This window comes from Rhopalosiphum maidis, chromosome 1, assembly GCF_003676215.2.
Source record: "Rhopalosiphum maidis isolate BTI-1 chromosome 1, ASM367621v3, whole genome shotgun sequence".
Taxonomy (NCBI): domain Eukaryota; kingdom Metazoa; phylum Arthropoda; class Insecta; order Hemiptera; family Aphididae; genus Rhopalosiphum; species Rhopalosiphum maidis.
This window is the reverse complement of record NC_040877.1, coordinates 87,470,482-87,491,276: the sequence shown is the minus strand read 5'-3', so window position 1 is coordinate 87,491,276 and position 20,795 is coordinate 87,470,482. Positions and strand designations below refer to the sequence as shown.

The 20,795-nt window shown below is 25.4% G+C and overlaps 1 protein-coding gene across 3 annotated transcripts in view; it reads right to left on the bottom strand.

Moving 5' to 3' along the window:
* LOC113557345 (lachesin-like) overlaps positions 1 to 20,795 on the bottom strand; it is a 187,494-nt gene that overhangs the window by 6,252 nt on the left and 160,447 nt on the right. For all 3 annotated transcript variants that reach the window (XM_026962810.1, XM_026962809.1, XM_026962808.1), the window contains 3 exons: positions 17,626 to 17,774; positions 6,563 to 6,676; positions 3,791 to 3,835 (listed from right to left, as the gene is read on the bottom strand). In XM_026962810.1, the coding sequence (XP_026818611.1) occupies positions 3,791 to 3,835; positions 6,563 to 6,676; positions 17,626 to 17,774 (308 nt within the window). The remainder of the gene's footprint in view (positions 1 to 3,790; positions 3,836 to 6,562; positions 6,677 to 17,625; positions 17,775 to 20,795) is intronic.

Here is a 20,795-nt window from a genome sequence, read left to right as displayed (position 1 = left end):
ATGTGATTCTTACATTAAAAAAAAACCTGTTTAATGATTGGATAAGTGGGTCCCAAAGTCAATCCATGACACATTTTTGTGTTGAATTTGCGAAAAACCTTTCTTAGAGATTGACTTGAATATATAAATGTATACTTATTATATACAAAAAACCACTGTGTACAATTTCAAGTTTCTAGACTAGGTAGTTTTTTTCAGTACATTATAATAACATTATAATATTATGTCAACAGTTAGTTATTCTCTTCTTTTTTAATATACATTCAGCTGATTTAAAAAAAATATTATACAAAATATATTGTTCAGATGAATAATAAAATAATCAAATTGAGTATTGACTGTCAAAATTTACTTTAAAATTATTATACACAATAAAATGTTTAAAATATTATTTAAATTAATTCTAAAATATTTATAAGCGTGTACATACATTCGCATTATTATTATACTATTACTCGTACATCCATATACTTATAGCATTTTAGACTATTAAAAAATAACTAAACCAAGTAATAAAATTAGTTAACATTAATAAAACACGGATTTTTAATGTGAATAATCAATTTAATAAATAAAATATAATCTTGTAAAAATAAAGAATTGATAATTACATTATTCGTATGAAACTGTGAGCAAACTGTGTTATTTAGGCATTCGATTAATATTAATATTATCATAAATAGTTTGACTAATATTTGCCATTATATTTTATTGTATTATATTGAAATATAATTTATGTGCTTATAAAATACTAAAAAATGTATTCAAGTCACAGCTTTATTAAATCAATTATGTTTTTTTGTTTTATTTTGAAAGATACATTAATTGTAAAAAAGTAATAGTTTATAAATGTCCCGACTGTACTGAAACGTGTCACTGGAAGTTTTACAAGAAGTTCATACAAACGGAGCAAATACGGATATCAACTGTGGATATTTTACCAGTGACCGGACTCATTCTTTATGCAACCGAATTTGAAAAGGTTATGAACGGAATGGAACTGAATGAAGAAGTTTTGAACCGGGAAAATGTCACGCCGCAACAGAATAAAAATATCTCGCTACCGATTGCCGTTATTCAGCCCTTGACTGGGCTCATTCCTGATGTATCCAAAGTTGAAAAGGTTATGAACGGAACGGAATCAATTGAACAAAATTGTAAGGACGAATTTGCCACGCTGGAACCTAATAGTATATATTATATAAATTATATTTATAAAGCTTTAGATCATGACTGATTTTTATATTTTACAGTTAAGTACGTACCTACGTTAATAATATTGTTATAACAATATCCTGCGTTATATGAAATAAACAAAAATAATACTTTGGTTTAAAATAATTTACTAGTCAAGAAAGTGATAATATGTTGTTGTGTTGTCCACGGTAATTAAACAATATAAAAACCACGGTTTTAAATATTATAGGAGTGTCGATATATTTTTGTCAAATCAATTACTAAATTACCTATGTTAACAGCGGGTATGTATAAGTTTAAATCTCAAAATATCAACATACTACATATATTTGCGCGGCAAATTTATTAAATGTTTCATAAAGTAAAATTAATACTCTGCACGACTGTTTACGACGATTGTTCATAATATTTGAATATGGTTATATTCCACAAGGATTATGTAATATGCATCTGGATATGGCATTACGGGAGTTTAGTGAGACACTCGTCTCACAAATGAAATATTCTGCTGTAGGCATATTGCCACGGGGTGAATGGGCCATAATTGAAATAGGTGTTCTTCCACAAATGCTGTTGTAGCCGCTAAACACGGATATAACGTTAGCAGACTAAGTAGTACAATTTATAACGTATAGTTACTGACATAATATGCTGAAATTAAATCAAATAAGCTATTTTTATAAAAAAAAAAAAAAAAAGGAAATGAAAACCGCTCTGCATTACATCATGTGTCGAGTGGACCACTGTGATGGATAATATGATAGATTTTAATTCAATGATATAATATCGTTGTGTACAAAAAAAAAAATTTTGAGCAAAAACGGTCTATCGCGGTCTATATCAATAAATATATATGTATTTTGATATTTCGTTTAGATAAAACGATTTGCTTTTACTATTAGTACAGTAGGATGAATTCATTTTTTCCAAAAATTTATATTTGAAAATATTAATGCGTATATACAATATCATAAAAAAGAAATATCGTTATTCATCGTTTAAATATGAGATGTCGTTGAAATTTTAATATAAAATATCAATAAAAAAATTATATATTTTGAGATTTTTGGTTTCAGTATAAACTGATTCTAAGAACTTTGACATTTTGTATTAAATTTATAAAGGCTATAAAAAATTGCATATTTCATACATTTTTCACTGTGAAATAATTCAAAAGTGTTCGTGATTTTGAGGAATTTTGTCAAAATTTTAACCACATAGCTTATAAAAATAAATTATTCCAACATACTTTGAATATTTTTATATATCTATAAGATCAATTATTAGTTATTATACCCTGTTTTACCTCTTTCCCGAACCAACGAATCCTGCAAAGTATGCTAATCGATAATTTTCTAATTTACCTTTACCAAACTCAATCTGTCAAATCTTCAGAAAAATACTTATCCGTCATCATATTTTGGAACAAAGAATTTAAATTTGAAGGTGATTTTTGGTAAATAAATTGACCTTGTTGATACTTCATAAAAAAAAGAAAAATTCTACAAATTTTCTTAATAAATTCCTATTTTAGAGTTATTTAGAGATATTTTAAATATTTGATTTTTCAATTTACGTTGATATAGTTTTGTGACAAAAAACCTTGAACAATTAATAAATACAAAATGTCTTATATGTTTTCTTGCTAAGGTAAAAAAATATCTAAAATTTTAGTATGTTATTTTTCTTTAACGTTTGAATTTAAAACTCTAACAAAATACTATATCGAAAATCAATTAACAATAATTCCTTGTTAAATATTAAAGTCATGTTGTCGTAATTCCAAACAAATTAATTTTAGAAACATTCCAAAATGTTGTATATTATAATTACTTTCTATATACAATGACATTTTCGAAATATTTAGAATAATTTTAAGCTATTTACGCAACAAATATATTCAAGGTACGCCGCATTCGGAAGTGATATTATGCTTTGTTTTTTGTATTAATTAGTTTAACCAACTAAATCTATAAAATAACAGTAATAATATAAATAAAATACAAAAAGTATTTTTTAGAAATAAACGTTAATCTATCAATCTTAATTGTTCAGAGCCATACCTATACAATAATTTTAAATTTAATATAAATTTAAAAACATTACAGTGATCTACTAAATAAATTCATGACTATTATGGCTAAATAACTAGTCATAACTATTTTAAAGGTACTATAATTTAGTACTCATAGTATACACCAAGGGATTTACCAGATTTCGTTGTTATTATTTCTTTATACGATTGTACTACATACACGATTACTGCATATTATGGTTTTTAAAACGCTGAAAATTACTGAATTTGAAACAATTTAATTAATTAAATTAAAACATATTATAATTATGCTAGTCTTTTATTTTCAATATCAAATCATTGAATAATTCGTTAGAAATTTTAATCAGCCGTAAGAAGTTGAACATATAATCTACAATTAAATATATACGTGATAAAGTTGTACAATAGTTTCTTTGATGTTTCGATAAAAAAAAAAAAGTTTTCTCTAATCAACTAAAAATAAATTATACTTGCCATTTAATCAATTTTATTAATTAAGAAATAATTACTGTTTAAATATTTATAGTTTAACTTTACCAGATATTGTATGACTTTTCCTTTTTGTCGCTGGTGATGGTATCACTGAAAAATAAAGAGAAAAAAAACCAATCAAATCTTTAATTAAACTATATAGTTAGTCATTTTAAATAAATACCTTCATAGTTCTATTTGAAAAATTCTAAGACTAAGTTGCCCCATATACACATATCCCTAAATATTACTATCATATTATATTTATAAATAATAGACTTTAGACTTAGGTAATTGTTTTTCTTATATTATTTTTAATCTCTAATCAATAGAACTAATATTTATCTTTTTACAACCCCCCAAACTATGCATAAGCTATAGAATAATCCTGTGTTTTTATAATTTAAATGTATTATTTGAATCCATTATTTAGTAATTTTCGTTATAAATTAGCTAAAATATTATTTTACAGTCAATGCATATGTATCAAATATTCAAACACAAAATTACAAAATGCTACTAGAGAAATACAATCTTAAAGCAGACAATTTATGGTTATAGAATTAGTATGTTATTTATACATTAAAACCATTTATAACATATTATTATTATTATATAAAAAAAAATTCAATTATAGCCTTAAAAAAAAAAAAATATGTATAGATAAATTGAGTTATATATTTCAGTAACATCATTTTACACTCATAGTTATTTATTAGCTTTTCTGTTACATTTATTTTTTTTTTTAAATTTCTATAAGATTCATTTTGTTTGAAAGTCGTTATAAACTTTAGGTTTTATTGGTGAAATTTGGTTCAACAAAGAATTTAGCTTAATAAGATAAGTTTAAATCATAATTTATGGTTTATATGATATAAATAAATTGTATTTTTCAATTGTTTTTTATACCTTATATAATATTTTCAATTTTTTGAATTACAAACAATAATGAACTTATTGAAACCACTCATAATGTTTAAATTTTAAATACATGATATTGTAATAAATAAAAATAATAAACAATATTAACTTTTAATTATTGATATGTTTTATTTTTATCCAATCTTTAATATTAAGGAAAATTATTATTTTAAAAGTTCTATCATGTTCTATTATTTATATACCAATGATAACGTTTATTATTTTATCGAACAATATATGGAGATCAGAAATTGAAATTTTAATATAATTAATACTTAAAAAAGTATATATATATATTTTTTTTTTTTTGTAATAAATATAAACCATCGATTAACAATCTCATTTTTAAAACAATATGAACTGCAGCTATTTGAATCCAAAACATTTTATTGGTAGTTTTTTGAAATTATGTTATAGAATATAATTATTGTTTAAATTGAAATTAAATCGAAACTAATATATTATTATTATTATTCGTTATAACCGTTTTGTATAAATATAAAAAAAATAAGTAAATAGTAATTTAATATATTATTCGTCATTTTAACTGAATATCAGCAAAATTGATGTTCTTTCTTCGTTCGTACAAACTAAATTTTTTTTTGTTTCCAACACAGAATGAATTATAGTACACAACGTGAACACGGCAAGTACTATATAATTTATAGTTATGTCAATGAAGGGTGCACCACAAATAGAATGTTATAAATTAATTTATCGTTAAATTTACAAGCTACGAGATATTGTTCGCGAATGTCGACTGCCTTTAATTTAAATTACAATAAAATTGCCACAAGTATTCAGTTTAAATGATTTTTATTGAATTTTAGTTATCTTCAAAATGAAAAAATACTAAAATACAAAAAAAATATTATCACAATAGAATTATTAAAACACATTTTAATATGGCGTATTTCTCAAATTTAAAAAAAAAAAACCTTTTTAGCTTAATTCATTATTAATTGTTCATCATACTTTAAATGATTTCATACTCTGATTTCAGAGGCTTTTGGTAATGGACATATTTAATTGTCTACCATAGGGTTATTTTCATTTGGTTTTTTAAGCTTTTAAGCCTTGAAACTGTAAAACGTGACAGTAAATTAAATATTTTACAAAAATCTTCAAAAATATATTTTGTTATTCAAATATACAAACATATTATTAAAACTATTTAATGATGTAACAAAAAAAAAAAATAAATTTTGATAACAATATAACGAGAAAATGTAATTAAAAAGGAGCAATATAATATTATAATATTAATTTAATTTTTATGAATTTGAATCAGCGTAAATTAAACTTTAATTATATTTCCCATTAGTTATTAATATATTATATTATATAGATAATATGTGTTTATTCATTAATTTATAAAAATATATCTATATTTTAGTTTATTTAAAATATTAAGAGTGATATATCGATTATTGTTCAAATGCTATTACATATATCATATTCACAAGACAGTGATGTTTATGCTGATAAAAATTATTTTCTGAAAAATAAATTGAAAATAGACAATGTTGCTAAAAATAGTGTAATATTATTAAAATATAGGTTAGAAAGTTTATTATGATGATTTTTTTTTTTTTTAATTTTTAACTGTCGGTTATGTAAATAAATTTTTAAGGAAAATTTTAACCGGAAATACCTTATATTGAACCAAATAAAGATTTTTATACACGGGGATTCCAAGGGTCAAGAAGCTCTAGATGTACATCTTATCAGTTTAGTAGAATGAAATCCAGAGATTAATATGGACGAGACTTCTCGTCTTTTTAAGACATACTGATAAACATAACATCATTCCATCCATATTAATATATCCACGAAATGTATTAAAATTAACATTATAATATATCCGTATGTGTTGGTAACGCCTAACTTAGTTATATACAATGAAATCAAATTTACCTGTCGAGGTTGTGACCTTTCTTGTGGTTGACGGTAACGTCGTTGTGGTCGTGGTAGTGGTGGCGGCGGTCGTAGTGGACGTAGTCGGCGGGACGGTCGTCGGCATTATTATCTCTGAAGCAAAACATAACGAAAATAATAATAATCATCGCATACCCACGAACTCAGTACAAACGTTATAGAGTACTTTAGTGATCCCCCGCCGGGGTGGGGGGGTTAATTATAACCTCGTCCTATCTATAACACTACTTCATAGAAAGAGTGACCCGATTTTTCCGAACAGAATAATTTAATTAGCTTTGTCTTGTCGTAAAATAAATTATTATATAATATTATGCGCCCCGCACTTGTTTATCGCACAGCGAGTAAGTTGTATAACGTCCACGTGATTCGCGCGGGCAAAGACAAAATCAAACGTTTAATTAAAAGGAATAGAAGAAACACGGCGTTCGATTGTTTAATATTCCGTTACGGGAGCACTGTGTACTGCACTACGTGATTGATTTTTCTAAAAGCCTTCTTCGCCTATTTCCCCATTATTTCTCTATAGCGGCGAACAAGGTTGGAAATACTACGCTATTGTTTATTGCGAGTACGTTTAACGTACAATATATTATTTAGGTGGAAAAAATGCTGTGATTTAATATATTATACGCGCCGTCTGTGGTAGTGATTAAAACGTCGAGAAACTCATTAGAAATCGTCTAAATACATAACACGACGGAAGGTCGTATATCATATCGGCTTATTAATCGAGAGATGAAATATTTTATTTAAATATAATATTCTTAATGCAAACGTACCACATATTTACATTAACATATTGCGTTCACGGTAGAAATCTGTTTGTGAGTTTGTGGGAACAAAAACAATTTGATAGGTTTTAAAGCGCCGGTGGATAAATAATTGTGTTACGACTTAAGATATGTGTAAAAAACTTATCAGCTTCCGCGGGGTAAGCAATACAAACTTTTAAGTGAACCACGCGCAAATATTCAAACGTGCATATTTCCGAATAAACGTAACGCCGTACAAATCCAAAACGAGTGCTGGCAATATTATAATTTGTAGAAAGAAAAATTGTTTATTTTTCTGTTAACGAAAAACAAATCAGTATCATAATACTTTTAAAACCGCAGTGTTTATATTATGCATATTAGAGGTACCTACTACACACAAATAAAATGCATTCGTTTGAAAACTACACAACGTTTCATAATAATAATTCTATTATTATGAATTACATTGATTATAATACGTTGTTCGAAGCGTATTTACAAACCAGCTATTTTAAATCTGAATGCAATTACGAAATCACAAGCAACGTCTGTGTGTACGTAACGAAGAAACAACTTTTTTAGTAACACGATGAATACCAAAAGATTATCGTTTTTGTAGTGTTATTAATTACACAAGACCGACAATTTATAATATTCTTCTTCTATGGAATGTATAACCTAATTTAAAAGTAACAAAAGTATTTTTCATGATTCACCAAAACACGATTAATTTATTTTAACAAATGGAAAAACAAACCGCCAAGAGTTGTTCGTTGCATAATTTAATAATTTCAAATTAAGCTCAAATATGAAATTATAAATACTGAAAATGACGGGATAAAACGAAAATATTTACATTAGTAGACATTAAGTTTTATGAGAGATGGAACTAGTTGTCATTTAAATTCACAATGGACCAATTTAATGTCTAACCAGAATCAACCTCTGTTTAAAGATTTAAGCTAAGCAATGTAAACTTTAAAGACACAACCCAAAATATCAGTATTGTCACAACGACTTTATTATTAGAAACGTAGCAAATCATTATTAATGTAGCTTTAAAGCTGAAATATTTTAATTATCCAAAGACTTAATATATTTATTTACTTGATTTTAACTAAAGTAATAAGTTATAAGTTCAGTTTATTGTCAAGTCATATTTTCAAATAAATATAAACAAGTAAAACTAAAATTAGATACAATTTATGACGCCGCCCCAAAAGCGTAGCTGGTGGCAGTAAGTTCAATTCAACATTATGTTAACATAACAAATGAAATATTCATTACAGATTATAAGACAATGGAGAATAAAATACGATAGTAAATTTTTAATGCTATTATATTGTAATATGATTTAGTTTTAAATATGTTCTAAATGATACTTTTTTTGTTCAATATTAAGCATGATACATTGGAAAATGCCGATATTAATAACCATTTTGTTAGTTCCTTATAAGTTACTGGTATATTCAGATTTACAGATTGTTTTAGACGTGTTTGATAGTTGTGAAATGGAAAATAATATTTCAAATCTAAATCGAAAATATAATGAAAGGTATTTCATAATATAAGTCTTTGAGATTTCTTACGTTAAAATTACTGAAAATATCATTTACGTAAAAACAATATGATATCAATACTAAAAAACTCAATAGCGAGTTTTATGTTATAAAAAGTGGATTTAAGGAAAACTTAAATGCATTTCCTCAAATAACAATATTATAGTCAATAATAGATTGTACAAGGACGCTAAATATAATAATGTGAACAAATACAATTGTTTTTCAAAGATCGCAATAGTCCCATTAAATGCACCCTTTGTTCAATGAACTACACAGACAACTTCAGAGGATGTCGGCCATTCGAAAACAATTTAAAAAAACTCTCTTCAAAAGTTCCACCAGCCAATGCTATACTGATCACCATACTCAACTCCAGAAAAAAATTATACGGAAGCTACAATTAATCAAATTAAATCCACTGAACAGATTTCTGATATTTTTTGCAATTTTTTCCTTATATCTTAATCGGCCCACTTATTACACACTTTTCTCTTTTACTATGTTTTAAATGCACTCATCGCTAAGAATACTTTCTAATGATTTTTTTTCCTTTTCGTTTAATTTTTCTTCACTTTAATTTTATCTGTTTACATTATAGGTATTTAGAAAATACAACATTAATTATGTTATATTATAATCTATATTACTATGTCTTAGTCTGTTATACTATATCATTTCTTATTTCCTTCACTGGTTATTGCTTTTATCATATTTATATAATATTTAATTTTACTAATTGTAATAATTATATTATATTATATTTTATATTAGATATTTAAATATAATAATTGTTGAGTTGTATGTTTCAATTCAAATACTAGGAGCTGAAATTAAAATAAGACACTTTAATTCATGATTAATGTTGTATTATTATTTTAGATAAAAAATATTACGTTTTGTAGTGATTAAAACGATTTAGTAAAATATTTTATTAGCTATGTTTTTTAATGGTATATTAATTTGCATGGCCGTTACAGTTAATACATTTTATTCGATTTAAATATTATTCTCAAATAACATCTATCCTATCTTAGCTATTCACTTAAAACCATTATAATATATTCATATAATATTTTGTGTATAAAAAATAATATTATATTTTACTCACACGAATGATCAGGAATATCAAGGATTTAAATAAGCTTTCAGTTTTCTATGTTTTAAACAATTATATGCACAATACAACACTATGGGTTTAGGTTAGAATGATTTATGGTCCCCGGAAACTTTTATTTGACACTTATTCCATTTGCACAACACTTTCACCATCTTTCGTTTTTTTTCTTTTTCTTAAGCTTTACACGAATGTTTTCTAGTGACGAAATATTATGTGTATACTCATGATTTATGGCCATAGTGAACAATCGTCCAAAATATTGTTCTTTGTCCTCTCAAATTTGGTCCATTTGAAAGTTTAGTTTATTTTCTATGTTGTAGAATGCCTTTAGATAATATGAATAACGGTTAATCATTCTAAAAGAACGAATTTGAAACATGCCAAATATTAAGCATTTGCTTAATGAGACAATATATATATAAAAAAAAAATAACACTGCATCTTATAAAAAATATTCTGTTTGTGAAATCACATTATATGAAGTTCTAAAATACACGCATTAACCAAAATACTAAATTCTCAAGTAGATAAAAATTTACTATTCATTTTTTAAGCCTTAGAACGATAATTTAACATTATATTAAACAATTTTTTCAATATATTATATTCATCTTATATGCTACATTGTTCTTTATATTGTATATAATAAATCAATAATCTATTGGTTTTTCGTTGATGTATTGTCAATGGTTAAATAATAAAAAAAAATAAAATCAATATACTATAAAAGACCCTATTATTCCCTTACCAATTACTTAAATGCCACAAGAAACTTTCATAACAAACTTAATTAATCATTAGTATGAACCGTCAATTATTGTCATGTTTTGAAAGTAGGACACTTGCACTAAAGGGTAATTTTGGAAAGCAAAACATATTTCTTACTCTAAGGGTTGAGAAATTTTGAAAATAGTTTGAAGTAATTGTTTTGTCAAAATACTTGATAATAGATGAAGTAACTTTTCGGTTACCTTTGAGTACATAAATATATAAAACTAAAGATAATATAATATAATAAATTGTATCTATATAACTAATTTAAAAGATATATAATATATATATATATATATATATATACAATTGTCTGCTTTAATTCGTAACGATAAGTAAAATTAATTATTGAAATTAATAAATAAATAATAAAAATAAATTATAATTTTAAAATTTACTACTTTAAGAGTTCAAGGTTTTACCAAATTTAAAATATTTAAAAATTACCAGCTATAATAGATATTAAAACGAAACGAGTACTAGTTCAGAATATATCAGGTATTATTATATTAAATTATTTAAATTTTAATTATAAAACTGATTATACCTTAATAAAAAAAAAATAGAATATTAAATATTAAATTATGGTAACACGTTTAAAAATTGATAAAGATCATTTAATTTAATAAAAAACACATCGTTCTTTGGATTTTGAATATATATTAGGCGTATATATCATCATATCTCTCTTTTCTACTATATATCGTTGGCTTATAAATTATGAGTTTCAAATGATACAGATTTCCCAAATTTTACTCAATAACACTACTCTCGTGTATTTTTTAGTTAAAAAAAATGGTTAAAGATTTATTTATAAAAATATTCAATTAATGTGTTATTATAGCTGTATAGTATCACGAAGCTCGACAATTAAAAAATGAAAACTTCATCATGTAAAACAAAACGAAAAAAAAAATTAATTAAAACAAATAAAATAAAAAAATAAACCTTCATAAATTAAAATCCTTAACATAAAGTATGATTAAAACAATGATTTGAAACAGTCATATGGATTTAATCCTGAGAGAATTTTAAAATAAATGCAGCTTATCAACTCTGCCCAGGAGATCCTGAAATTATCTATTGGAATTAGTGATACGTCAATCACACGTCAATACCACAATGTGATGTTTAAATGCATTATAACAATGCCATATTTGATAATAATTAATATAGTATAATATTATTATAGGAACAATGTTAAATAAAAATATATCAGAGGGTTATAGCATGGTGTCCGGAACAAATTTATCGAAGATAAATGCAATGCAACTGACGTACTTGCGGGAAAAATGGAACAAAATATTATGTTAATATTAGTCGAACAATCGTTATTAACTATAACTTGTATATTCATAAGTATTAGGCGTAAATATGTTCGTTTTACACGATATACACAATCACATAAATATAGTATTGAACTAGTGAGAGGTTCCGCTTAAATATAATAATATTATACAGTAAAAGACGGTAAAAGTGGAATATTGTAATTTTCAAATTACGTCATATCGAAACACGAGTATAACTACTAACCAATAGGATACAAACTCCACTTATCAATAGGGTATAAAGTTATGGCCACACATAATAATGACGGTGATGCTTATTATAATAATATTATCACCACATAGAAACGGGTTATGCGAAGGGCACTGTGCGAAATTCAAATGTATAGCTAGAACGGTCCTCGTACGTTTTTTTCTGCACCCGTGCACCACGAATGGTCGTCCTGCAGGGTGTGGATATTATGATAATGGTTCTGTCGTATTTGTATAGAACTGCTGGCTTCGGTGAACGGTGGATATTACCAACACCTGTGTGATAACGCCACCATGTGTCGTCAGTAGGGGTCACGCGTCATTTATCCCTAGACGGGACATTTTAGAATGGACGCCCACGAAAAAAAATAAAATATTAATAAAAAACCCCCAATAAAAAAAAAAAAATATAGTATAACTCAACCGAGACATTTTTATTTGTCGAAAAGCACTTTACAAAGGATAACAAACTGTTATCCCCTGTCTTAATAAATGGATATATATATATATATATATATACATGATACATGATACATATTCTAATTAATGTGTATAGGATATTTATATACATATATATATATATTTAATATATTGCTATTTATCGTATAGATTATATTATGAATTTAAATTAAACGTTAAAGCTACGCAAATTAAAACTTTGTATTTACAACCAAATAATCGTGATTTTAACCAGTATAATTTATTTCAATCGAATATATTGTAATTATACATTAAATATAATATACGTAATTGATATTAACTATATACATATTTTAAAAGTTTAAACAAATAGGTAGGTACTTAGTATTTATAAATTTAAATAAATATTGTGTTTAAATAGAAATGTCTCTGCAAACAAATTATTCCTTAACGGTCTAACTGAATTACCAACGAATAAGTAAGTACGATATTTATTATTGCAGTAATAATATTATGATCACTATTCATAATGTATAATATCAATTACTATTCCATATTAATTAACTGAAATATTTTTCAAGTTGTCATACTTTTTCACTCTAACACTGAGTTTTATAGTAATATTAACTTTAAATTTTAATGCGTAGCGTCTTATTAAAAAAGGTTTACGTTGAGTTGAACATGTGTCCATAAGACTTTTTTTGAAAATAAAACACCACAGGATATTTAATGTATTATACCTCGTAATACTAATAGTCGAATATTATGTACTTATCTGCTATCAGGAATGACTACTTTTTAAACGTTTTGAATTTCAAACTAATATAAAAACATTTTATTTTCCGTCTTTAAGTTTCAATGTGAATCGAATTCTTTTCATCGTTATTTATTATTTTTATTTTATTTTTATTTTTTTACGACCAAATGATCAATAGAAATATACGATGGCCAATAAACGGTTTTGGACCATTTGCCAAAAACCCCACTAGTCGATTCGGCCTTCCTCGTTCTTGCACGCAACGACATTATTAGGCTCCTACCAGGTGTAGATTATTACCCGCTGCGAATATTGGAACTCATTATCGTTAAAAGCCCACCGTACTTTTTTTTTGTTCATTTCTCACTCGGGTTCTAAAATCATTGTTATTTTGTTTTCAAAAACACATTCCAAACCTTAATCGTTTGAACTTCATAACACCATTATAACTTTTGTTCGGAAACACATAAACATATAGTCCGTACCATATAAATGTATGTTTACGTATAACAATTATTATTAGGTATGTAATTTAGTCATAATACCATTCCGTTAAAAATATCAATAAAAACTAAATTTCAACACGCGCTCGTTGCAGTTATTTATAAAATTTTCGTAATACACATATTGTATTGTAGAAATTAAAATTATAAAATATTTTACAAAAATAAACAAAGCAATGAATTCGTATTATCGAGTACTTAAATGTTTTTATAAAGTCAGTACGATATTTATTAGATCTTTACTAATAACTCAATTATTTGTGATACATGAGTATAAAATATTAATTAATAGTTCAGATAAATACAAATTTAAATTATTACTCGAGATAGAGAATTTTAGAATACAGTATAATATCAAACACATTAAATTCGCATATATTAGCTTTATACTTGAATTTAAGTTATAATATACTAAAACTTTCATTTTTTTTTTATTACTTTTATTATTACCTTCAAATCCATATACTTTTAAAGTAATAATGCCAATAAAAATGAAAAATAGTTTAAATATGAAGATTTATTGAATTAACTTTTAAATAAAACTGTATTTTTATACAACACATTTCAGTAGGTACTTAGTTCTGCGTATTAAACCATTTTTTATTTTTTTTTTTTTATATAAACATTATACGGCGTATTTTTCTTTAATATTTAGGTTATGATAATTTTCAAATTCCTCTGTTTGTTAGAATAATTTCTGACAACCACTAGTGCTTCTAAACACAGACATTCGAAATATTGCTTAATATATTTTACTTAGCACTAAAATTAACTTGAATCTTATAAATCTTTCTAAAAATAATGAACATTAATCGTCAAGTGTTTTTACATTTATATTTATCGGTTATCAGATATTATTATTTAAACAAAATACTAATTATTGTTACACGTAAAAAAAAATGCTAAGTAAACTGAAAACATTAGATAGTCGATAATTATTAAAAAATAAAAACATATTTTGAAAATTATTGAAAATATACATTTTTACAGATGTATAGAATGATAAGGTTAACATCTAAAAATTTAAATATCGGTTTAAGATGTTTTTTGTCGAGTGAATAACTTACTATAATAGTGCTGAGTACCTATACTCTTTACGGCTTAGCCTTTTATTTACACAGGTTAACTCGGAGCGTTTTTTATTGCGATATATCACTAATTAATTTTATTCTTTCCAAATAAGTAAGTACATAACACGCTCAATAATAAACGTTGAGATATAAACCACATTTATGTATATTGTAGATCGTCGTCGTACAGAATAATTATACAGGTGGTAAGTTATCATGCAAAAGTATGACTGCACAACAGACCACCTCACGAAGCCATCGCGGAACAACCGAATTTTGTTGCACAGCATCCACGTCGCACGATTATACGAACAGCGGTGGGAGCATCGAAGAGATACGAAATAGTTGGCGACCCGTTTTAAGAATACGGTTGCCGTCGGGCATATTTATTATGATTTTGCTCATAAAAGTTGTCACATTTTACTTAATAACTCCACTTAAGTTGTCGTAATTATTAACATAATTGCTTACAAAATAATAATTTGCACAATATTTTTGATATTTTGACGCGTGCTTGTAATAAATTGTGGTTCAGTTCAGAAGTTTGTAAATTAATAAACTTCGTAGTAAACAACGAAATGTACACGGTTTAAATGGGCAAACTCTGCTTTCAGATATATTACACTGTTGGAGCGCCGCTATCTTTTTTTTTTTACTTAATTCGTACCGTAAAGAGAAAAACGGTCGTTTTTACACAAAGTCGAAATGTAATTAATTTTATGGTAATCACGGTATTGACATAAACAAAATACGGGTTAACGCGTATATCAACTAGATATAAGGGGAAAAAATGCCCACCAAAATATATAGTACCTATTTAAATCTTAAATCATAGCTTTATGGTTAAAAATGTAAAAAAAACAATTTTGGATGGGACAAATCACGTCGACGTTCTTATTGTAGATGCATACCGTTATTATAAACAATTTAAACATATTTTGCGTGTGTATAAAAGACTATTTTCTGGCGTTATAAAATACTACTATGGTTAGTCATGAAACTTAAATGCAAGCATTTGCAAGTGTACTCGGGATGCGTTAATTTCAATGGATTAGTATAAACTGATATCCGATAAGTGCCATATTAGAGACGATAAACACGAAACGTTTATTTTTTTTGTGTTTTGGAAAAAAAGTAATTATGAATTTTTGTACCGCGAAGTATGCCTACTCAAATAAGCGGTGCCTCAACCTAAAAAAAAAAAAAAAAACATAATTAAAACATGCCTATAGCTGTATAATTCTTACCCGTGTGTTTTAATATGATATGTGTGTGTTGACATTAATGTGATATGAACTTAACGTCACCAATATTTTAATACGGTTCATCTATTTATATTTACCAACGGTACAGAAGTTTGCATTTATGAGTAGGTACATTCTCCAGTATAATAGGTTCTACGAGAGCGTTTCGTGCGAATCGATGAATTATTGATATGACGATACAAAAACAACGAAAAAAAATACCAAACGCTTACGTATGCGGAAGTCAGTTATTACAAAGAGTTAATCAAAAATATGTAATTAAAAAATGTAATGTGAACACAATACCAAATTTTAGTATAGCCAATGTATTATTAAGTATTTTTTTTCAACCTTAATAATTATAATATAAATTGATAAATAATAATATTGATTAGAACAAAATTTATTAAAAAATAGTTGTAGTCTGTTACATCAATTGTCCGTTATTTCTGTTACCGCACTCTGCTGTACATAATATGTATAATATTTTAAATTTCTATATTACGCGTATTTCGTTAATTTAACAGTGTGCGCCTTAGTAATAATGTTGGCGTACACGTGTAGGAACACATTATGCTCTTTGCGGTTTCGTTATCGGCATAATAGGTATTATAAACATTTTTAATTCGGCATAACAGTAGTATTAGTATCGTGTTATGTTATTATGTGTTTATCATATTATACGATGTTACTGTAAACGCAAAATACTGTTAATTATTATGCAATAATGATCCCGAATATTTTAATATAGACAACCCGACGCTGCAATGATAATAAAAATCAATTACCTGGGTTAGTAATATTATGCTAATACATATTGTGCGTGTGAACAATAAAAAGGGTCGACGTAAGTAATGTGCGGGGTATAACTGTATAATATTATTATGTTATTTTATCGTAAAAACGAGCTGAGCTTTTAAATAGTTATTTAATCGGACGGCACAATCATTATGAATAACGTGCAATAATGAAAATATTTACTCGACTGCAGAAATTCGTCCATAAACGTTATGCGAATCACACAATGCAGAACAATAATTATGCAATTAACTTGTATTTTAACAACTCAAAACAAAATATTATTTATTATTTTCCAAGGCCATCAAATTCGTTTAAAAATAAAATATTCTATACAAAAAACCTACTAACTATATTAATTAACATGTGTTTTTTCTCGGTAATTTATTTTACAAAATATATTTAAAACCTAGGTGAAAAAATAATATGGTCACTTTTCATACAATTTTCTTATTTCATAATCTATAACTAGTTAACGGCGATATTATTATTCAGCGAACTTACTGTGCACTCGTACTGAACTATTCCCTTGTCCCATAGAATTTGTTGCAAAACAACTGTACGTTCCCAGATCGTTTTTATCCAAATTCTGAATATTGAGATACATGTTTACTCTGTAGTTGTTTTTAACTTCTTCTGTATAGTACTTTTGCCTGAAACATAATATATAAATAATAATTAAACTAATAATTTATGAGTATAAACTATAAATTAAAATAGGTTTGTTTTCAAAAAAAAAAAAAAAAATGTAAATGGAGTTATAATCAATTATGAAACCGAATTATTGGATCTCGTTGTGGGTTTTGAAAGATACATTGAGTCATATCGAGTAAAGATGTATTGGTTAGCAGTGGCGTATATAGAATTAATTTCAGGGGAGGGAGTTAAAAAATGTCCATTCTTAAATTCCAATTAATCATACAATCAAAATCAATGCTCGTACCAACCATATATTTCAAGGATAGGGGTTAACCCCTAAAACTCCCCACTATATACACCATTGTTGGTTAATCAATTTTACTAGAGAATTATCGACATTGAGTGTGTTACTGTGTTAGTATATATATAATATAATTACGTGACTGTAAAAATTAAACGTATGCTTTTCTATGAATCTATGATATGATCTTTTGGTGACAGGTAAAAATATAATAAATTGGAAAATACGAAAAGGCACTTAAATATACATAGGTATGACCTAAAATTGTACGTATATTAAATTAAAATACAGTATATATTCGAATCTACCGATGACCTAATAAGAATACACGAAGCTAGAGATGAAACGAGACTGGTTCGGCACACATATTTGTTGTGACCGAATGATTCTTATTAATAAATGCGGCAAAGTAATAAAAAATAGTTAAATGAGAACGTGTGATGGGATAACATAAAAATACAGAACAAACGTACGTAAGACGACACATATATCTTGATTTGTGTTATACGTGTATACATATAATGTGGTTCACAGCACAACATAAATGCCATAATGGTGGTTCACACCATTATAATAATACGTTTTATAATATCACTAAAATACGGATAACTTTCATACTTTGGAATGATAATTTGTATTGCGTTGCGTGAGATACCGTTTAACAAGAATTTAGAATCCAGCATTGTAATTGTATGCATATAATGAAAGTAGGTACCGACATTATTTACTAATAATAATACATCAGATGAACAGAAATTAAAATATATAAATGTGTACATGACTGCAGTACAATATGTATCTTGTACGATACTTTAAATTTATATTTTATATTCGCATCCCAAACATATCGGCAATCGGCGTCTTATAATGAGTTTAAATATTATAACTAGTTCTTAGGAAATTTCGGGATCATAACAATATTATTTACATCAAAATCCAGACTTCCAGCTAGCACAATTAATATGAAATAAATAAATGTGTAATATTATATTATATGCTACTAAATAACTACCAAAATGCTACTAAAATCAACTTTTTTTTTATATTTTTAACAATCTGAAATACTTTCTCTTACATTATAGTAAGAAATAATTAATAATGTAAATTTTAAAATGTAATAAAGTTATATGTTTATAATATTTTTTAAGACAGTATTATCAATTTATTCAGCCGAGTTACATTAAGTTATTAAGTATGGAGTAAACTATTATTTTATTATTATATATGCGTTTAATTTAATTTGTATAATATAAACATTATAAACATTAATTATCTAAATACAAAACAAGATATATGATATTTTATTAACTAGTTAAAATACGCATGTTTTCACAGTTTTCTTTAAGTTTCATACAACGGCTGTATACTTTTAGAAGAGTACCATACCATTTTTTTATTTTATTTAGAAAATTTTATATAATCATAAAAAAATTGGTTCTATAAATAAATTACAAATTGAAATTTTAAAACATTTTACTTTAAACTTTATAATTTGCTATTTTTCTAAAACCATAATAGACACTCCCACATAATTATTATCAACGCGATCGTATAGTATTACGTTTATGATGCATTGAATACTGTTGATATTTGTTATAGATTAATGATATTTTAGGCTTTAAAAATTTAAAATCAATAAAAATTAAATAAAAACAACTAAATAATTGAGTATTAAAGATCATAATATTTAGTATGAAAACAAATGGAAAGTTCTATAATTTTGATTACATCTTTTAATCCAATAATGAAAACCTATTTACTTAAATTTTGTTCTTTCCTATAAAAAAAAAAACTTTTTATTTAAAAAATTAATGAAGAGGATATTTAAGTTAAATTGTAAATCACTTTTGACGTTTATACGTGTAACAAACATTTTTCTTATTATTATTACATTTTATTACTTGTTAAATAAAACTATACTTGAAAAATATTCAAAAATACAATTTTTAAAAACAACACGTAGGTATTTATATTGTGTAGTCTTCATTAATATAATAGTGTTTACTGACATTCTTTGTTAAGGTTAACATAAAACATAATATATTAATTTCCTTTAGTGTAATATTCGAACAACATAAAAACAGTTTTAATAAAAATAAAATAAGTTGATGAGTGGCTTTAAAAATATAACGTTTGAACAAAATACAATTCGTTTCTTTATATTATTCTTATACCTACAAAAATAGGTACTTAAAAGAAAATAGCAAAAACAGTTTTAATATCTTAAAAGGTTGTTTTCTTGCTTTAAAGTATAAGGATTCCTTATATTATAATAACACAATAATAGTTGAAAAAATTTTTTTCCATTTTTCCAAATGTAAAAATGAAAATGGAATTACTTCTGGTACTTTCTACATAAAAACTTAGTACTTTCAGAATAATTTTATCACAAAACCAAAAAAAAAAAAAATATTCAATTATTTATTTTCCATCTAATTTATCTATTCTGTTCTGTAAATTATATTTAACTGTGCTTTCGTAACATACTATATTATATGATATTTAAATTATTACCACAAATTATACAAAACCATAGTTGAAAATCTATTTTTTATTAAATTACAAATTAAACTAAATTTTTGTTTTATGCAAGATTTATTTTTTAGAATAACAAAAAAAACTAACCACTATTAAAAAATGCTGTTTTCGATTTGTTTATTAAAAAAAACAAACTAATTTAAATCTGATTCTAATATACAAATATTTTTTCCATTATTAAAAAAAAAAATAAAAA